At 40.1% G+C, this 18,519-nt stretch overlaps 1 protein-coding gene across 1 annotated transcript in view; it reads left to right on the top strand.

The window, feature by feature from the left end:
• The first annotated feature begins 3 nt into the window (after nt 1–3).
• SLC25A32 (solute carrier family 25 member 32) overlaps nt 4–18,519 on the top strand; it is a 49,500-nt gene continuing 30,984 nt past the window's right edge. Inside the window, exon 1 of the mRNA XM_004275314.3 lies at nt 4–474. Within this exon, the coding sequence (XP_004275362.1) occupies nt 321–474 (154 nt within the window). The 5' untranslated portion in view covers nt 4–320. The remainder of the gene's footprint in view (nt 475–18,519) is intronic.

Below are 18,519 nucleotides of genomic sequence, written 5' to 3'. Positions count from 1 at the left end.
GTGTTTCAGTGGTGTTCTCCCATCCACGCCCTTCGGCCTAAGCCAGCCGCCGAGGTGGGCGAGGCGGGGCGGGAACTTGGCGGAGGCGCCCCGCCCCCTTCTCACTCTCCTTCGGGTAGGCGTGGCGTGCGGCAGCGCACTTCTGTACCCCTAGCTCCTGGGTCTCTAGGCTTCATCCCGCGCCCAGGCGTGTGACTCCGCGCGCGGGTTCCAGAAGTGGGCTCGTGCCCTGCGGTTTCTGCTCCAGCGTGGCGACCGTCGCCACGGTGGCGGCCACTGCATCTCGTCCCACTTCCACGGCATCACCGGGCCCTGAGCCCATGACGGGCCAGGGCCAGTCGGCGTCCGGGTCGTCGGCGTGGAGCACAGTATTCCGCCACGTCCGGTACGAGAATCTGGTGGCGGGCGTTACCGGCGGGGTCCTTTCCAACCTCGCGCTGCACCCGCTGGATCTCGTGAAGATCCGCTTCGCCGGTAAGAAACCGCTCAGACCCTGGGCTTCTCCTTGCTGTCACCCCGAACTGAGTGATAAAAGACGCAGTCGGAGGCATTGGCCTCTCCTGCCTCTTCCACAAGGCAGGTGAGGCGAGCGTTGAAGAAGATGCTGTTTGTCCGGGCTCGCCTGGGGCCAGATTTGAGGGAGGGGAGTTTGGTAAAGTGGTCTGGCAAACGTCGTCCCCTTTCCCTAATACTGAGGAATGAGGAATATGGATATAAAAGTCTGAGAAAAGTTCTCATTGGTATAGAACGTGGGACTCAAAGCCTGATTTATAAAATAAGAAAGGGTTTATCACATTTTAGGGCTTAACCCTCACAGGTGTAAATAATTCACCCTTGGAGGTACAGGTTTCTCCCGCTTTTCGAAAGTTCGCTTTACAGCATCAAGCCGCCATAACTTTGAACTGTGTCTGTGAGCATCTGTGCTTTATCTGGATTTATGTTGTGCATCCATTAGCAAGGTGTGTGTTACGGTAATTGCTTCTTCGCTTTATGCAGTTTTGGCTTATTAAAGCTTTCATGCTTTACTTTCGCATAGCCAGGGAAACCTGTACTTTGAAAGCTAAGGATAGTCACGTGTTTGGCCGCAGGGCTGAGAGGGAAAATGCAAGTGCTTGGAGTAGGGAGTAATCCTTAGCAGAGGGTTAGGAATGAGGTTGGAATAGAATTCTCTTGAAAGTTTGGTTTTGGTGTTTACAGTGTCCTGTGAAGGAATGTCCTGTGAAGGAATAACTAGCTAGAATTCAAATAGTATTCTTTATTTGGCTTTATTGAATTAATTTCATTGAGTTAAGTGAATTAAGTATATTGCAATTAAAGTACTTTAACAGATAAACTCAACGTTAAATTCTGGAAAAGATAGCTTCAAAGAAGGTCTTTGATAACTTTATTTGGAAAGTATTTTCTGTCATTTCTGTTCTCTTATTACTATTACTAAAAGTGGGGTCCGGCTGCTCGCCATTCAAAAGCCAATAAAGAGGCAAAGTTGGTGGAAGGGAAAGTTTGCTTTATTTAAGAGGCAGGCATCTGGGGGCGGGAGGGCCGCTCGTGTCCAAAGACTGATTCCCACACCCCCTTCCCGGACAGTCAGTCGGTAAGACCTTTTATAGGCGCAGGGAGGGGGCTACATGTAGAAACAACACAGGCAGCTCTGACAGTCATCTTGAAATTGGTCGTGCAGCATAATCTTTATTGTTTTAAGTACAGCTAGTCTTCAGTTCCAGGGTCGGTTTGTTCCCATTTCTTTGAGGCCAGTTCTTGGAATTGTGGCAGCTTATGTCATGGCTAATCTAGTCATCATGTAGTTAACTTCTTCCACCTGGCGAGCATTTCAGTATCTACAAAACAGCTCAAAGTATATGGCTCAGAATATTATCTACAGCCCTTGAAGAGGAACTAAAGGTCCTTGACTTTGCTGAATGAGTAAATTATTATTATTTGGTCCTGTTTGACCGTTTTCCTTTGCTTCCGTATTTTCTCAGTTCTCTAATTAAACTTACTCTTTTTTTTGTTTGTTTGTTTGTTTGTTTTCCGGTATGCGGGCCTCTCACTGTTGTGGCCTCTCCCGTTGTGGAGCACAGGCTCCAGACGCGCAGGCTCAGCGGCCATGGCTCATGGGCCCAGCTGTTACGTGGCATGTGGGATCTTCCCGGACCGGGGCATGAACCCGTGTCCCCTGCATCGGCAGGCGGACTCTCAACCACTGCACCACCAGGGAAGCCCTAAACTTATTCACTGACCAAAGTTTTTCTACAGGCAAAAGGCAGGCGGAGGATGTGGGGGGGAAAGGACCATAGGGTCCTGCTCTATTTCATTACTACAAGTTAATTTCTACCATGAGAATTAGATCAGAAGTCGATTATCTTAAAGAGTTAGGTAATTGTATTCTGTTCACCTGGTGTATATTGGTCTTTTAACATTTGTAGACTGCTGTATGGGATACAGAAGCACCTAAAGTTCTTGCCCTCAGGAAACTTAAATTCTAATGGTAGGTTTGAGACTTAGTCAAATAAAAAGTAATTGTAGACAACATAAAATTAAGGACAAAATGGAATAAATCCAAATACGAAAACATGAGTAGAGATAGACTGTTAAGAAAAGTGTAGGGCTTCCCTGGTGGCGCAGTGGTTGAGAGTCTGCCTGCCGATGCAGGGGACGCGCGTTCGTGCCTGGTCTGGGAAGATCCCACATGCCGCGGAGCAGCTGGTCCCGTGAGCCATGGCCGTTGAGTCTGTGCGTCCGGAGCCTGTGCTCCGCAACGGGAGAGGCCACAACAGTAAGAGGCCCGCGTACCGCAAAAAAAAAAAAAAAAAAAAAAAAGAAAAGTGTAGATTGGTGATGACCACGGATATATATGTGTATCTGTAAATGTTCCATTAGATCCTTTTTTAAAATTATAAATTTATTTATTTATTTATTTTTGGGTGTGTTGGGTCTTCGTTTCTGTGCGAGGGCTTTCTCTACTTGCGGCGAGCGGGGGCCACTCTTAATTGCGGTGCGCGGGCCTCTCACTGTCGCGGCCTCTCTTGTTGTGGAGCACAGGTTCAGTAGTTGTGGCTCACGGGCCTAGTTGCTCCGCGGCATGTGGGATCTTCCCAGACCAGGGCTCGAATCCGTGTCCCCTGCATTGGCAGGCAGATTCTCAACCACTGTGCCACCAGGGAAGCCCTCCGTTAGATCTTGAGGTTCCCCAGAGAAGGACTAAAATTTTTGACAGCTGGAGAGGAGGCAAGAAGCCATTGAAAATCAGTGGAAATTATGGAGTGTTCTCCCTAGAAGAAAACCCACAGAGGCATATAATTTTCATAGTTTACCATGCACACACAAATAATAATTATGACAACAGGGAACATTCATTGAGCATTTACTTGCAGCAAGAGCAATGAACTAAGAACCTTACTTGCATTATATCATTTACTACTCTGAACAACCCTGTGAATTTATTATCCCTGTTATACAGGTGAGAATAATCGAAGCTGACTAACTTGCCCAAGTCACAAGTTTGTAAAGATAGATCTGAATTTGAATCCAGGCAGGCTAACTCAAGTACCCTCTGGCACTTAACGACTTACCCCAGTACCTCTAGGAATTCCTGGTATACTGTGGCTTGAACATGAAGGCAGGAATTCTGGACTTGGGTGCAGGTGCAGGCCTATATGACTTGGTATTTCTCTTCTGCAGCATTTTATGTAAGAGCAGAAGAGGTGATGGTTGAGGTGATCATTGAGGAATAGTGTGGTTGGCCTGATGAGTTTAAGACAGTGCTGTGAAGCAAACTGTGCCTGAGAAAAGGGAATTCTTGGTACCTGAGAATATTGGTAGTCTTGGTGAAATGGTGAGAGTATTAGGAGGCCAGTAGGGCTGACGTGATTGAGATAGGATTGGGGGACAAAATTAAAGATCTAGGAGTTGAAGCAGAACTTTGTAATAACAAGCCCATAGTGTGGCTGTGAAATGGTGATAAGAAAGAAGAAAACTTAGGAAGATGAATAACTGAAATCAAAATAGTTGCCTGGCCACCAGCATTAGTACTAGAGTTTTTATGCTTTCATAAAATTAAGCCCTTATAATAAAATTATAATACCTAGTGATGGGGGTGTTAGTCTTGACCGTTAAACCAAACCTGCAATATTTCAATGAGTTCAGGTACAGATTGGAACTCAGAGGTGTCCAGAGTAGTCAAAGGATTAGAAATCATTTCATACGAGAAATGACTGGAGGAACTAGTTTAACTTAGGGGGTGGGAGGGACTTAAGGTATAAGAACTGCCATGTGGGAAAGGGACCTGCCTTATTGAAGGTGATCTGAAGGTCAGACAGAGGTTGGGTGGAAATTACAGGGAAGCAGATTTTGGCCTGGCAAAGTGCTGGTGCTCAGAAGTGAAACTGGCAATGATGGGCAGTGGTTCAGCAGTTGGATGACAGAGGTTAGAAAATATTATTGTGTTGGGTGGAAAGGTCACTTGAGGTGATTATTGAGGCCCCTTATAACTTCAAGACTTAAAGTGTTCAAGATGACACTTTAAGTCATCAAGATTGATGAGAGGGAGCCCCAACAAAGAATGTGAGTGAGGTATAAAAGTAGTAATTTTCTAAAATAACCTGAAATCCTAATCTGTAGGTTAATCAAGGAACCAAAATGTAGAGCCCATAACAAGAATAGCATACAGTCAAGTTTTGTATGTATGTGGTATTGCAAGACCCAGTAGCATAAATAAAGTAATACTTACCGAATGTTTGCTATGTGCCAGGCATGCTTTTAGGAGCTTTATATGTATTAACTCACTTAATTCTCTGTAACTTTTAAAGTTAGGTTCTGTTATTTTTCCCATTTTGTGGATGAGAAGACTCAGGCACAGAGTAATCTAGTAACTTACTCAGGGTCACACAGTAAGTGTTGGAATTGGGGTTCAAACCCAGGAAGTCTGATTTCATAGTATATGCTGTTAGACTGAAACCATCAGTGGGTAGTTTGGTATAACTAAGCATATGCTGTTAGACTGAAACCATAAGTGGGTAGTTTGGTATAACTAAAGGGTAAAATGCTAAAGGTTGAAATGAAAATTATTCCAGAAAGTTAAGCTTCTGGATTGACACATCTTTTATGCCATGTAAAAATGGAAGCCAGGTCTGGATGTTAGGAATGAAATCAGGACTAGAGATGTGGAAACCATAGCGCAGGGATAGAAATTGAAGCTACTTAAAGATTGAGAGACTACCCCTGTTGAGTGGAAAAACTGCCTAAAAAAATCAGCATTTAAAGGATGGGCAGAAGAGAAGGAGGCTGCAAAGGAAATTTAGTGGCCAAAGAAGTAAGAGGAAAATCAGGAGAGAGTGAAACTAGCCCAAAGAAGTGTGTTTTATGAGGTAAACGATGTCAGGTGCTGCTCAAGGGTTAAATAGAGAGGAATCCCAAAGTGCACTTGGAGGTCTTTAACCTGCAGTAGCAGGTGGAGGCCCAAACCAGCTTGCAGTGGATTGAGAAACAATGGAGGTGAGAAAGTCCATGCTGAGATTGTAATTATCTCTTCCAGAAGCTTAACTGACATGGAGGCACTGGGATCTGAGAGGAGACACTCAGGAGTTACTTTAGTGTTTACATTTTGATGGGAAAAAACTAAAAGTGAGAAAGAGATTGGAGATGGAGACAGGAAGCTAATGAGTGAGAATTCTAAGGGGTTCTAAGCAGAATCTAGAGCAGTCTCTTTTAAACTTTTTTGGCCACAGCCCTCAGTAGGAAATAAATTTTATCTTTGCTATCTGGTGCGAGCACACATGTACACATATTACTGAAACAAGTTTCTTACGGTAATAGTTATCCTTACTACTTGTTATGTCATTTATATTGTCTTCTATTCCAGTCTGTTGTTGGTGCGGGTTTTTTGTTGTTTTGGTTTGGGGGTTTTTTGTTTTGTTTTAATGATCTCCTCAATCAATTTCTTGACCCATCTGCAGGTTTCAAAATGCTGACATAGAGTACAGGTAGAGGGGATTGGTTTTACCAACTCTTCAGCGTAACAGAGGAAAGAAGGGGTAAAACTAGTACCCAACAAATGAAACAGGTTGTAATAGGGTAGTAAAAATTAGTGTCCCCTATCTTGCCTCCCTCCTGCACAGCAAACTTTTCTATCTTCCAATTGTGTCTGTTGACATCTTTTAGTACTATTGTAGGCCATTGTAACAGTTATGCAGGAGGTATTTAGATGCACCTACTAAATCTTCGGTGGCAAGTGTTTTTAAGACAATTATGAGGCCATTTAGGCCAAAAGTATTCACTGTACAGTAAGTCCCATACATACAAACCTTCAAGTCGTGAACTTTCAAAGATGCGAATGTGTGTTCGATGTCCAATCATGTAAGTTCACGTGTCTGGCATACATCGTCACGTGCGTGCATCCTCTACAAGTGGTTGTGCTTTTGTGTACTTTACAGTGCTGTGTAGAGTACAGTAGTATAGTATCTTTATTTCAAGCCCATGATGTCCGGAAGCAGGTGTGAAAGCAGTGGTGATGTAGCTGGTACTGCTAAGAAGCGCCAAGTAATAACGATGGAAACAGAAGTGAATAATTGAGAGAGTGGAGCGAGGCAAAAAGATGGTAGACGTCGCTCGTTCTTATAACATGAATTGTTCAACCATTGGCATGATTCTAAAGAACAAGGGCAAGATCACGGAACTTGTGAAGTCTGCTGTGCCGATGATGTTGACAATAATACCAAAGAAGCGTGGACAAGTGATGGAGGAGATGGAGAAACTTCTCAGTGTGTAGATGCAGGATCAGCATCAGCGTCGAGTCCCACTCAGCTTACTGCTGATTCAAGAGAAAATTAAAAGCCTTTATGAAGACTTGAAGAAGAAACAGCAGAGAATCAGAGGGCTCATCTTTTAATGCCAACCATGGCTGGTTTCATCGGCTCAAGGCTAGAGCTAACCTTCACAACGTAAAAGTAAGTGGTGAGGCAGCGAGTGCAGATACAATAGCTCCCTGGGAATTTCATGAAACGCTTTGAGAAATTATTGAAGGCATGTGTTTACCTGAGCAGGTTTTTAATGTGGATGAGACAGGACTGTACTGGAAGAGGATGCCAGACTGACATTACGTCAGTAAGGAGGAAAAGTTGATGCCAGGCTATAAGGCACCAAAGGATAGGATGACTCTGTTTGGTGGCAATGCTTCCGGTGATGTGAAGCTGAAGCCTCTCTTAGTTTATCATTCAGAGAACCCAAGACCCTTAAAAACATAGCCAAGGGCTTCTCTTGTATGGAAGAATAACCCCAAAGCCTGGGTTACACAGGCCATTTTCCAGGACTGGTTTTTCCACCACTTTATCCCAGAGGTAGAGAAATACTGCTTGGAGAAGGATCTCCCATTCAACATTCTTTTGCTGCTTGACAGTGCTCCGGGCCACACCCCATTCATGGACAACTTTCATCCCAAAGTCAAAGTATCTGCCATCTGCCACCAAATAGTACATCACTTATCCAACCTATGGACCAGGGAGTTATAGTGACTTTCAAAAAATATTTTTTACATCACACTTTTCGTTAGGCAGTAAAGGCGAGTGATGAATTGGGAACAACCTTGCAACAATTTTGGAAGGACTATAACATCTACAAGGCCATAAAAAACATTGACTTTTCTTGGCATGAGGTTACGGCTGTCACCATGAATGGGGTTTGGAAGAACCTTTGCCTGCAGTTTGTTGATGATTTTCATGGGTTTGAGAAGGTGGATGGAGTCCAAAGAGCAACGTAGTGACTCTCAGCGAAAAGCTGGAGCTAGGTCTGCAAGAGGACAACTTCACTGAACTCCTTGCTGTGTAAAACGAGGAGCTTACTAATAAAGACCTGATGGAATTGGAGGCCCAGAGAAAGGATGAAGAGACAAGAGGAAGAAAGAGTAACTGAAGAACCAAAGAGATTCACGATGCAAGAAATGGCAAGGGGATTTTCTTTTCTTTATTTGAGGAGGCACTATTCGTTTTTGAGGCACAGGACCTGAATGTAGAACAGTACACGAAGGTTGCAGCAGGCATTCAGAATGCAATGCAGTGCTACCGTGTCATCTATGACAAGGGAAAAAGAGCTACTACCCAGACATCACTGGATCATTTTTTCAAGAGGTAGATAGAATTGAATCCAGCAAGGAACCAGAACCTGTGCCATCAGCGTCAGGCGTGAGTGAGATTGCAGCCTGCCCTCCGTCTCCTATTGCTGAGGATCCTTCAGCTCTACCATCTCCCACCTCCTCTCCCTCCTTCAGTCAGTAAGTCTTCTTGCCTGTTCACTCGATGCCAGCCCCTGTAGGCCAGCTATTGTACTGTACTACTGTACTTTTCAAGGTACTGTAAGATTAAAAATGTTTTCTTTATTTTTTGTGTTTGTTTTTTATGTATCATTTGTGTGAAAAGTATTATAAACCTATTACAGAACAGTACTGTATAGCCGATTGTGGTAGTTGGGTACCTAGGCTAACTGTGTTGGACTTATGAACAAATTGGACTTACAAATGTGCTCTCAGAATGGACCTTGTTCGTATGTAGGGGATTTACTGTATTTTATTTACATGGCAATTTTAATTCTACATTAGAGAGGCCCTAATTCAGATCCTCTTCATCTCAGTAACTTTGCAGTGGCCTCTTGTTTTCTTGCTTCCAGGTTTTCCACCTTCAAATTCATTCCCCCCAGGGTGCCTGGGTCTCCTTTCTAAACACATATTTGGTTATCTTAGGCACACTTGAACCCAAGTTTGAGAAATATGGGACTTTGAGATCATAGGCAGACTCTCTTTTATGATTTTCAAGAACCTTTGCAATTAAGTCTATCTTAGTCTGCTAGGGCTACCATAACAAAATACCACAGAGTGGCTTAAACAACAGTAAATGATTTTCTCATAGTTCTGGGGGCTGGAAGTTCAAGATCAAGGGACCAGCAGGGTTGATTTCTTTCTGGGTGAGACCTTTCTCCTTGGCTTACAAATGACTTCCTTCTGGCTGTGTCCTCACGTGACCTTTTCTCTGTGCATATGCACTCCTAGTGTGTCTTCCTCTTTATAAGGACCCACCAGTCCTATTGAATTAGGCCCCACCCTTATGACCCCATTTAATCTTAATTATCTCCTTAAAGGCCCTATCTCCAAATACAGTTACATTGGGGGTTTGGGCTTCAATATATGAACTGGAGGAAGGACACAATTCAGTCCTTAAACAGGCCCTTACCCTTCTTTAGTGGCTGATTTCTTACCAGCCTTTCCCTCTAACAGCTGTTTACTTCAGCTGAACCATGCCCCCAGTATTCTCCCCAGCAGTGCCAGGCGCTGTGATACTTCATGTATTTGTACCAGCTGTTCCACTTGTCTAGAGATAAACTTTCTCTCCTTTTCCCAAAGACAAGTTTCTAATCAATCTTCAGGGCTCTACCCAGTATCTGCTCTCCCACTTTCCCTGTCACCCTCCTACATCCCCCCAGTTCCTCCATACACAAGTGTTGATCGTGTTTCCTCTATATTCCTATAGCACTTCATAGGTTTACCATGGTGCTCATAACTTTGTAATGAGATTGCTTGTCCATTTTGCCTTGCAGATTATATCTTCCTCAGGGTCAGGGTTTGTGTCCTACTTAGGTTTATATTCCTTCTTTGCCTGGCAGTGATAGTCAATAAATCATTTTCTTAATTTTTTTAAATAAATAATTATCTGTGAACAAGCAGACATCTTTCAAAATTAAAGATTTGATCCTAACTATATGATAAAGTAGATAAGATTATAGTATTAAGGAAGTATAGGGTACAGAATGTTGTTGCCTATTACTGAGATAGTTCATACTCTACACTTCTAGGGTTGACTTCTTAAAACAAAGAAATCATTGGTTCATATCTGTGAAAAGGAAAGATGGTGTTTTGTGATTTGTATTTTTTTTTGTTTGCTTTTTTTTAACCTCAAGAGAGAACTTGTGTTGTGAGCTTATTATTGAAAGGAAAATTTACTTAGAAGACATTTATACAGGAGAATGCGAGCCATAAAATCCAAGGGAAGCATCAGAAAGATTATAAAGAACACAGCAAAACATTTCTTGAGAACCAGTAACTCTGCTATTTGCTTTTAAACTTATCTTTTATAAACCTCACGACAACCTGCAAGGTAGGTAATATTTATCCCCACTTAAAGAGGACACTAAAGCTCAGGAAGAAAAGACCAAGTAGCTAATTAGGGAAGTTAGATATCAAACCCAGTTCTTCTAACAAAGCCTAGTGTACTTTAATCTCATTTCATGGTGTAACATTGTCAGATTAATGATGAAAGAGATTGATTTTTCCCCCTTTGCCTGGCATTGGTAAACAGTCAGTGGTTCTTTGCCAGGCTGCAGTATGCACAGTAAAGTAGTGGCAAGGGGACAGTGAACTGGGCATGCCTGAGTATGACTAGTGGACTGTAATTTGTATAAACTTTCTGGGGGGCAGTTTCTATGTGTATTTGAACAAATTTATACTCTTTGACCCCTTCTAATTCCCATTCTAAGGATATAAGAAAAAAAATTGTTGAACAGAATTTTCTTTAGAGACCTTTTAATAATAGCAAAGAGGAAAACACAATTCACATGTCAACTAGAGGGCTGTTTGTATATCTGTGAGAGGCAAAACCATCATGTCATTGTTGAAATCGTTTTTTTTTTCTTTTGAGTCTTCTGGAAACCTTATTTTACGATATACCAATTTTATAAAAAACATAATTAAGATTATAAATTTGGCATTCTCTTCCATGCCATTTCCCTGTAGGAAACAGAAGGCACATTCAAAATAGTATAGCTCTGGGCCATGGGGGGGCCTAAAAGGATTGTTTACAAAGATGTAAGCAGATCATAGGAAAACCGTAAGGAATAATGTAGTATTTGGGGCTAGAAACAGTTTGGGCTGCTGTCACCTGAAGGGCCAAAGGACAGGGAGAAAGAGTCATTGAGAGAGAGCCACCTTGAGAGGAGCTGTGACCTTCAGTAGAGAAATGCAGCGTGCCCAAGGCAACCCCTGCAAGAATAAATATCTGCATCTGCTCTCTTCCATCCCTTTGATCTGCCAGGGCTCCCCACTAACCCAACTCAGCTAGAAGGCAAGATCAGGCTTCTGGAGCAGAACGTGGTTGAGAGAGGTGGACCCTGGATCTGGAAAGGAAACAGAAGATATTCAGGCTATATTAATTGAACACATATATATTGAGAGCCTGCAATGTACCAAGCACTATGATAGGAGTAGGCATATTGCAATGAGGAAGTAGTAGTCTCTGCCCTCACAGAGCATCTTGCTACTGAGAAGCCGTGATAATTGAACAAAAAAACTAATAATTGCAATGAAGAGTGTTTTATTGTGGTAGGGAAAGTATGGTGTGCCATGGGAACAGAGAAACTTGACCCCATCTAGAGGGTAGGAAAGGATCCCCAAAGGAAATGATTGTTAAACTGAGACCTGAAAGAGGAATCAAAGTTAACTGTGTGAAGGAATAGGTAAGAAGAGAATGTTCATGGCAGACAGAGTAGCCTGTGCCAAAGTGTTAAGGTCAGAGACTGTATAAGAGCTGAAAGTTGTTGAACATTCTAGCAATTTTCATCACATATTTTGAAGCGTAAACTTCAATGAGCCAGGCACTATGCAGTAAGTTCCGTAAGGCAGCATCACTGAATGCAGGGAGAGAATAAAGAGGAGACTGGGGCTTGTTGCAGAAGAGTGATGGAGGGCCTTATGTACTATGTTAAGGAATATGTTCTTTATTGTTTGGGGTGTAGAATAGTTTTAAGTGGATAAATGACTTATTGAAATGCATGTTTCTAGAAAGATTACCTAACCTACAGTGCAATTAATGGGGGCGGGGCAGCAAAACTGGATATAAGAAGGCTAATTTAAATTCTGTTTCTAGTTGAGAAATGGTGTCCTGAAGTAGGGTGATGGCAGTGTGAACTGAGATGTGAATGGGTCCAGGAGAGACTTGTGATACAGAATCAACAGGACATCTTAATTGGTAAGAGGTTGTAAAAGGAGGAGTGTTCATGGATGGTCCCCAGGTTTCTGTCTGGAGCATCTGTGTAGATGGTAGTTCTGTTTATTGACCAATATGGATCAGCAGAATAAGAGCAGCTGCAATAGGGATAGGGAATACTAGTTCAATTTTGGATATGTTCAAACTGCAACTTTTGTTAGTTGCATTTATCTATGTAGATCTGAAGATAAGCAAAAGGTCTGGTCTAGGGATAGAGAACTGGCATTTATATCTACAGACAAAAAAAGAAAGGGAGGAAATATACCACCATAAGGGTAGTCATCTTGGAGTGGTGGCATTGAGTGATTTTATTTTCTTTATTCCTTCTATATTTTGTAAATGTTCTGCAGCATACACGTTTTGCTTTTCAAAAAGCCATTTTTAATGATTGTATGCTGGTTTAATATTTATTACATGGAAAAGGTTTTAAAATTACTCTTTCAGTTGCAGATATAAAGCGTCTGAAAATGTTCTTGAGTGAAGGATAACAGAAATAAAAATTTTAAAAATTTCCCTAGGGCTGCTGTTTTATTTTATTACAAAAGGTATATGTCATCTTTGTTTACTTTTTACATTATGAAATTTGTATTGTTGAATTCTCTTTATCATTCTCCCCCTACAACCACTCACAGCCAGTCTCGTTCCCTGCAGATAGCTACTATTAACCATATGCAGTGTTTCAATCTATTAGTTTCATAGCTCTCAATTTTTCTAAATATTCAGAGTAGTCCACAGTATACATGTATCATAATTTATTTAAACATTTCCCTATTGGTGGATGTTGAAATTACTCTCACTTTTGCTGTTGCAGAAGACGCTTCAGTGAACATCGTTCTATGTGTATCTTTGTAGATTTGGGGCTATATTTCTATAGGATATAGTTTTAGAAATGGAACTGCTAAGTCAAAGAATAATTTGCATTTGAATTTTTATTAGTGTTAAACTGCTCTCAGAAAGGCCATGAAAGTGTCTATTTCCAAATACCCACACCAACACTGGGAATTAACAAACCTTAAAATTGTTTTCCGTCTGGAGGGGAAAAAAAAAAAAGCTACCTTGTCTAATTCGTATTTTATTGGTGAGGTTGAAAACTTTTTCAGTGCTTCTTTTTTATATTGAGTAGTTGATGTACAATATTACATGTTACAGTGTACAGTGTAGGGATTCACAGTGTTTAGAGGTTATACTCCATTTATACTTATAAAATATTTGTTTTATTCCCCATGTTGTACAATATATTTTTTTAATATTACTATTTCTTTTACAAATTTTTTTATTTTATATTAGCGTATAGTTGATTTACAACGTTGTGTTAGTTTCAGGTGTACAGCAAAGCGATTCATTATACATATACATATATCTATTCTTTTTCCATATACGTTATTACAGAGTATTGAGTAGAGTTTCCTGTGCTATACAGTAGGTCCTTGTTGATTATTTTATATATAATAGTGTGTATATGTTAATCCCAACCTCCTAATTTATCCCTTGTCCCCCACCTTTCCTCTGTGGTAACCATAAGTTTGTTTTCTAAATCTCTGAGTCTATTTCTGTTTTGTAAATAAGTTCATTGGTATCATTTTTTTAGATTCCACATATAAGCGATATCATATGATATTTGTCTGTCTGACTTCACTTAGTATGATAGATCCATCCACATTGCTGCAAATGGTATTATTTCATTCTTTTTTATGGCTGAGTAGTATTCCTTGTGTATATGTGTGTGTGTGTGTGTGTGTGTGTGTGTGTGTGTGTGTGTGTGTACCACATCTTCTTTATCCATTCATCTGTCAGTGGACATTTAGGTTGCTTCCATGTCTTGGCTGTTGTAAATAGTGCTGCAGTGAACATTGGGGTTCATGTATCTTTTCAAATGAGAGTTTTCTCCGGATATATGCCCAGGAATGGGATTGCCGGATCATACGGTAGCTCTATTTTTATTTTTTTACAGACCCTCGATAATGTTCTCCATAGTGGCTGTACTAATTTACATTCCCACCAACAGTGTAGGAGTTTTCCCTTTTCTCTATACCCTTTCCAGCATTTATTGTTTGTAGACTTTTTGATGATGGCCTTTCTGACCGCTTTGAAGTGATACCTCATTGTAGTTTTGATTTGCATTTCTCTGATAATTAGTGATGCTGAGCATCTTTTCATGTGCCTGTCGGCCATCTGGATGTCATCTCTGGAGAAATGTCTATTTAGATCTTCTGCCCCTTTTTTGATTGGGTTGTTTGTTTTTTAATATTGAGTTGCGTGAGCTGGTATATTTTGGAGATTAATCCCTTGTCGGTTGCATCATTTGCACATATTTTCTCCCATTCTGTGGGTTATCTTTTCATTTTATTTATGGTTTCCATTTCTATACAAAAGCTTTTAAGTGTATTAAGGTCCTCTTTGTTTATTTTCTTTTTATTTTTATTACTTTGGGAGGTTGATCCAAAAAGATATTGCTGCGATTTATGTCAAAGAACGTTCTGCCTATGTTTCCCTCTAAGAGTTTTATAGTATCTGTTCTTACATTTAGGTCTTTAATCCATTTTGAGTTTAGTTTTGTGTATGGTGTTAGAGAGTGTTCTAATTTCATTCTTTTACATGTGGCTGTCCGGTTTTCCCAGTGCCACTTATTGAAGAGACTGTCTTTTCTCCATTGTATTTTCTTTCCTCCTTTGTCGTACATAATTGACCATAAGTGTGTCGGTTTATTTGTGGACTTTCTATCCTGTTCCATTGATCTGTAAGTCTGTCTTTGTGCCAATACCATGCTGTTTTGTTTACTGTAGCTTTATAGTATACTCTGAAGTCAGGGAGCCTGAAGCCTCCAGCTCTGTTTTTCTTTCTCAAGAATTTGTGTTTCCATACAAATTTTAGGATTTTTTTTTTTTGGTTCCAGATCTGCAAAAATGCCATTGGTAATTTGAGGGATTGCATTGAATCTGTAGATTGCCGTGGGCAGTATAGTTATTTTGACAATGTTAATTCTTCCAATCTAAGAACATCGTATATATTTTCATCTGTTTTGTGTCATCTTTGATGTTTCATCAATGTCTTAATAGTTTTTGGAGTACAGGTCTTTTGCCTCCTTAGGTTTATTCCTAGACATTTTATTCTTGTTGATGTGATGGTAAATGGGATTGTTTCCTCAATTTCTGATCTTTCATTGTTAGCATAAAGAAATGCAACAGAATTCTGTGTATTAATTTTGTGTCCTGCAACTTTACCAAATTCATCGATGAGCTCTAGTAGTTTTCTGGTGGCATCTTTAGGATTTTCTATGTATAGTATCATGGCATCTGCAAACAGTGATAGTTTTACTTCTTTTCCCATTTGGATTCCTTTTATTTCTTTTTCTTCTCTGATTGCCATGGCTAGGACTTCCAAAACTACGTTGAATAAAAGTGGCAAGAGTGGACATTCTTGTCTTGTGCATGATCTTAGAGGAAATACTTTTAACTTTTCACACGTTAGCTGTGGGATTGTCATATATGGCCTTTATTATGTTGAGATATGTTCCCTCTATGCCCACTTTCTGGAGAGTTTTTATAATTGGGTGTTGAATTTTATCAAAAGCTTTTTCTGCATTTATTGAGATGATCATATGGTTTTTACTTTTAAGTTGGTTAATGTGGAGTATCACACTGATTAATTTGCAGATATTGAAAAATCCTTGCATCCCTGGGATAAATCCCACTTGATCATGGTGTAGATCCTTTTAATGTGTTGTTGGACTCAGATTGCTAGTATTTTGTTGAGGATTTTTGCGTCTATGTTCATCAGTGATATTGGCCTGTAATTTTCTTTTTTTGTGGTATCTTTGGTTTTGGTATCAGGGTGATGGTGGCCTCACAGAATGAGTTTGGGAGTGTTCCTACTGCTGCAATTTTTAAAAATAGTTTCAGAAGGATAGGTGTTGACTCTTCTCTAACTGTTTGATAGAATTCACCTGTGAAGCCATCTGGTCTTGGATTTTGTTTGTTGGGAGGTTTTTGTTTGTTTTTAAATTTTAAATATTTATTTATTTATTTTTGGCTGTGTTGGGTCTTCATTGCTGCATGCAGGCTTTCTCTAGTTGTGGCGAGCAGGGGCTACTCTTCATTGTGGTGCTCGGGCTTCTCATTGCGGTGGCTTCTCTTGTTGCAGAGCATGGGCTCTAGGCACACGGGCTTCAGTAGTTGTGACACAGGGGCTTAGTTGCTCCGCGGCATGTGGGATATTCCCAGACCAGGGATCGAACCTGTGTCCCCTGCATTGGCAGGCAAATTCTTATCCACTGTGCCACCAGGGAAGCCCTGTTGGGAGTTTTTAAATCACAGTTTCAATTTCAGCACTTGTGATTGGTCTGTTCATATTTTCTATTTCTTCCTGGTTCAGTTTTGGGAGATTGTACCTTTCTATGAATTTGTCCATTTCTTCTGGGTTATCTATTTTATTGGCATATAGTTGCTTGTAATAGTCTCTTATGATCCTTTGTATTTCTGTGGAGTCTGTTGTAACTTCTCCTTTTTCATTTCTAATTTTGATTTGAGCCTTCACCCCTTTTTTCTTGATAACTCTGGCTAAAGGTTTATCAATTTTGTTTATATTTTCAAAGAACCAGCTTTAAGTTTCATTGATCTTTTGTATTCTTCGTCTCTATTTCATTTATTTCTGCTCTGATCTTTATGATTTCTTTCCTTCTGCTAACTTTGGGTTTTGTTTGTTCTTTTCTCTATTTGCTTTAGGTATAAGGTTAGGTTGTTCATTTGGGAGTTTTCTTGTTTCCTGAGGTAAGATTGTATTGCTATAAACTTCTTAGAAGTGCTTTTGCTGCATCCTATAGGTTTTAGATCATCGTGTTTTTGTTTTCATTTGTATCTAGGTATTTTTTGATTTCGTCTTTGATTTCTTCAGTGATCCAGTGGTTGTTTAGTAGCATATTGTTTAGCCTCCACGTGTTTGTGGGTTTTTTACCGTTTTTTTCTTGTAGTTGATTTGTAATCTCATAATGTTGTGAAATTCAATAAATTTCAATTTTTTTAAATTTACTGAGGCTTGCTTTGTGGCCCAGCATGTGGTCAGTCCTGGAAAATGTTCTATGTGCACTTGAGAAGAATGTGTATTCTGCTACTTTCAGATGGAATGCTCTATAAATATCAAGTAACTCCATCTGGCCTAATGTGTCATTTAAACCTGTGTTTCCATATTGATTTTCTGTCTAAATGATGTGTACACTGATGTTAGTGGGGTGTTAAAACCCCCCACTATTATTGTGTTACTGTCAATTTCTCTTTTTATGGTTGTTAACATTTGTGTTATATGTTGAGGTGCTCCTATGTTGGATGTGTGTGTATATATAAGTGTGTGTGTGTGTGTGTGTGTATATATATGAATTGATTCTTTGATTTGATTCTTTGATTTGATTCTTTGATCATTATGTAGTGTCCTTTGTCTCTTCTAACAGTCTTTATTTTACAGTTTATTTTGTCTCATGTGAGTATTGCTACTCCAGCTTTCTTTTGATTTCCATTTGCATGGAGTACCTTTTTCTATCCTCTCGTGTTCATTCTGTATGTGTCCCTAGATCTGAATTGGGTCTCTTGTAGACAGCATATATACGGATCTTCTTTTTATATCCATTCAGCCAGTCTTTGTCTTTTGGTTGGAGCATTTAATCCATTTACATTTAAGGTAGTTACCAATATGTATGTTCTTATTGCCATTTTGCTAATTGTTTTGGATTTGTTTTTGTAGGTATTTTTTTCTTCCTTTCCTTTTTTGTTCCCTTCTCGTGTGATTTGAAGACTATCTTTAGTGTTGTGTTTGGATTCCTTTTTCTTTTTTTGAGTATCTGTTGTAGATTTTTGGTTTGTGCTTACGATGAGCTTTTGCTATAGCAGTCTTTATATACACAATATTGTTTGAAGTTGCTGGTATCTTAATTTCAAATGGATTTCCAGTATTTGTTCATTTGTTCTCTCCTCGCAGTTGCTGGTTTTGATATCATATTTGTGTGGGGGTGATTTCCTACCTTTACTGTATGTTTTCCTCTACTAGTAAGCTTTCCATTCGTAATTTTCTTGTTTCTAGTTGTGGTCTTTTCTCTTCTGCCTAGTCAAGTTCCTTTAGCATTTTTTTTTAACATCTTTATTGGAGTGTAGTTGCTTTACAATATTGTGTTAGTTTTTGCTGTATAACAAAGTGAATCAACTATACATATACATATATCCCCATATCTCCTCCCTCTTGCATCTCCCTCCCACCCTCCCTATCCCACCCCTCTAGGTGGACACAAAGCACCGAGCTGATCTCCCTGTGCTATGCGGCTGCTTCCCACTAGCTATCTGTTTTACACTTGGTAGTGTATATATGTCCATGCCACTCTCTCACTTCATCCCATTCTCTATGTCTGCATCTTTATTCCTGTCCTGCCCCTAGGTTCATTAGAACCTTTTATTTTTTTTTAGATTCCATATATATGTGTTAGCATATGGTATTTGTTTTTCCCTTTCTGACTTACTTCACT

The sequence above is a fragment of the Orcinus orca genome, chromosome 17 (genome assembly GCF_937001465.1).
Source record: "Orcinus orca chromosome 17, mOrcOrc1.1, whole genome shotgun sequence".
Classification (NCBI taxonomy): domain Eukaryota; kingdom Metazoa; phylum Chordata; class Mammalia; order Artiodactyla; family Delphinidae; genus Orcinus; species Orcinus orca.
This window is presented reverse-complemented; position numbering and strand designations above follow the sequence as displayed.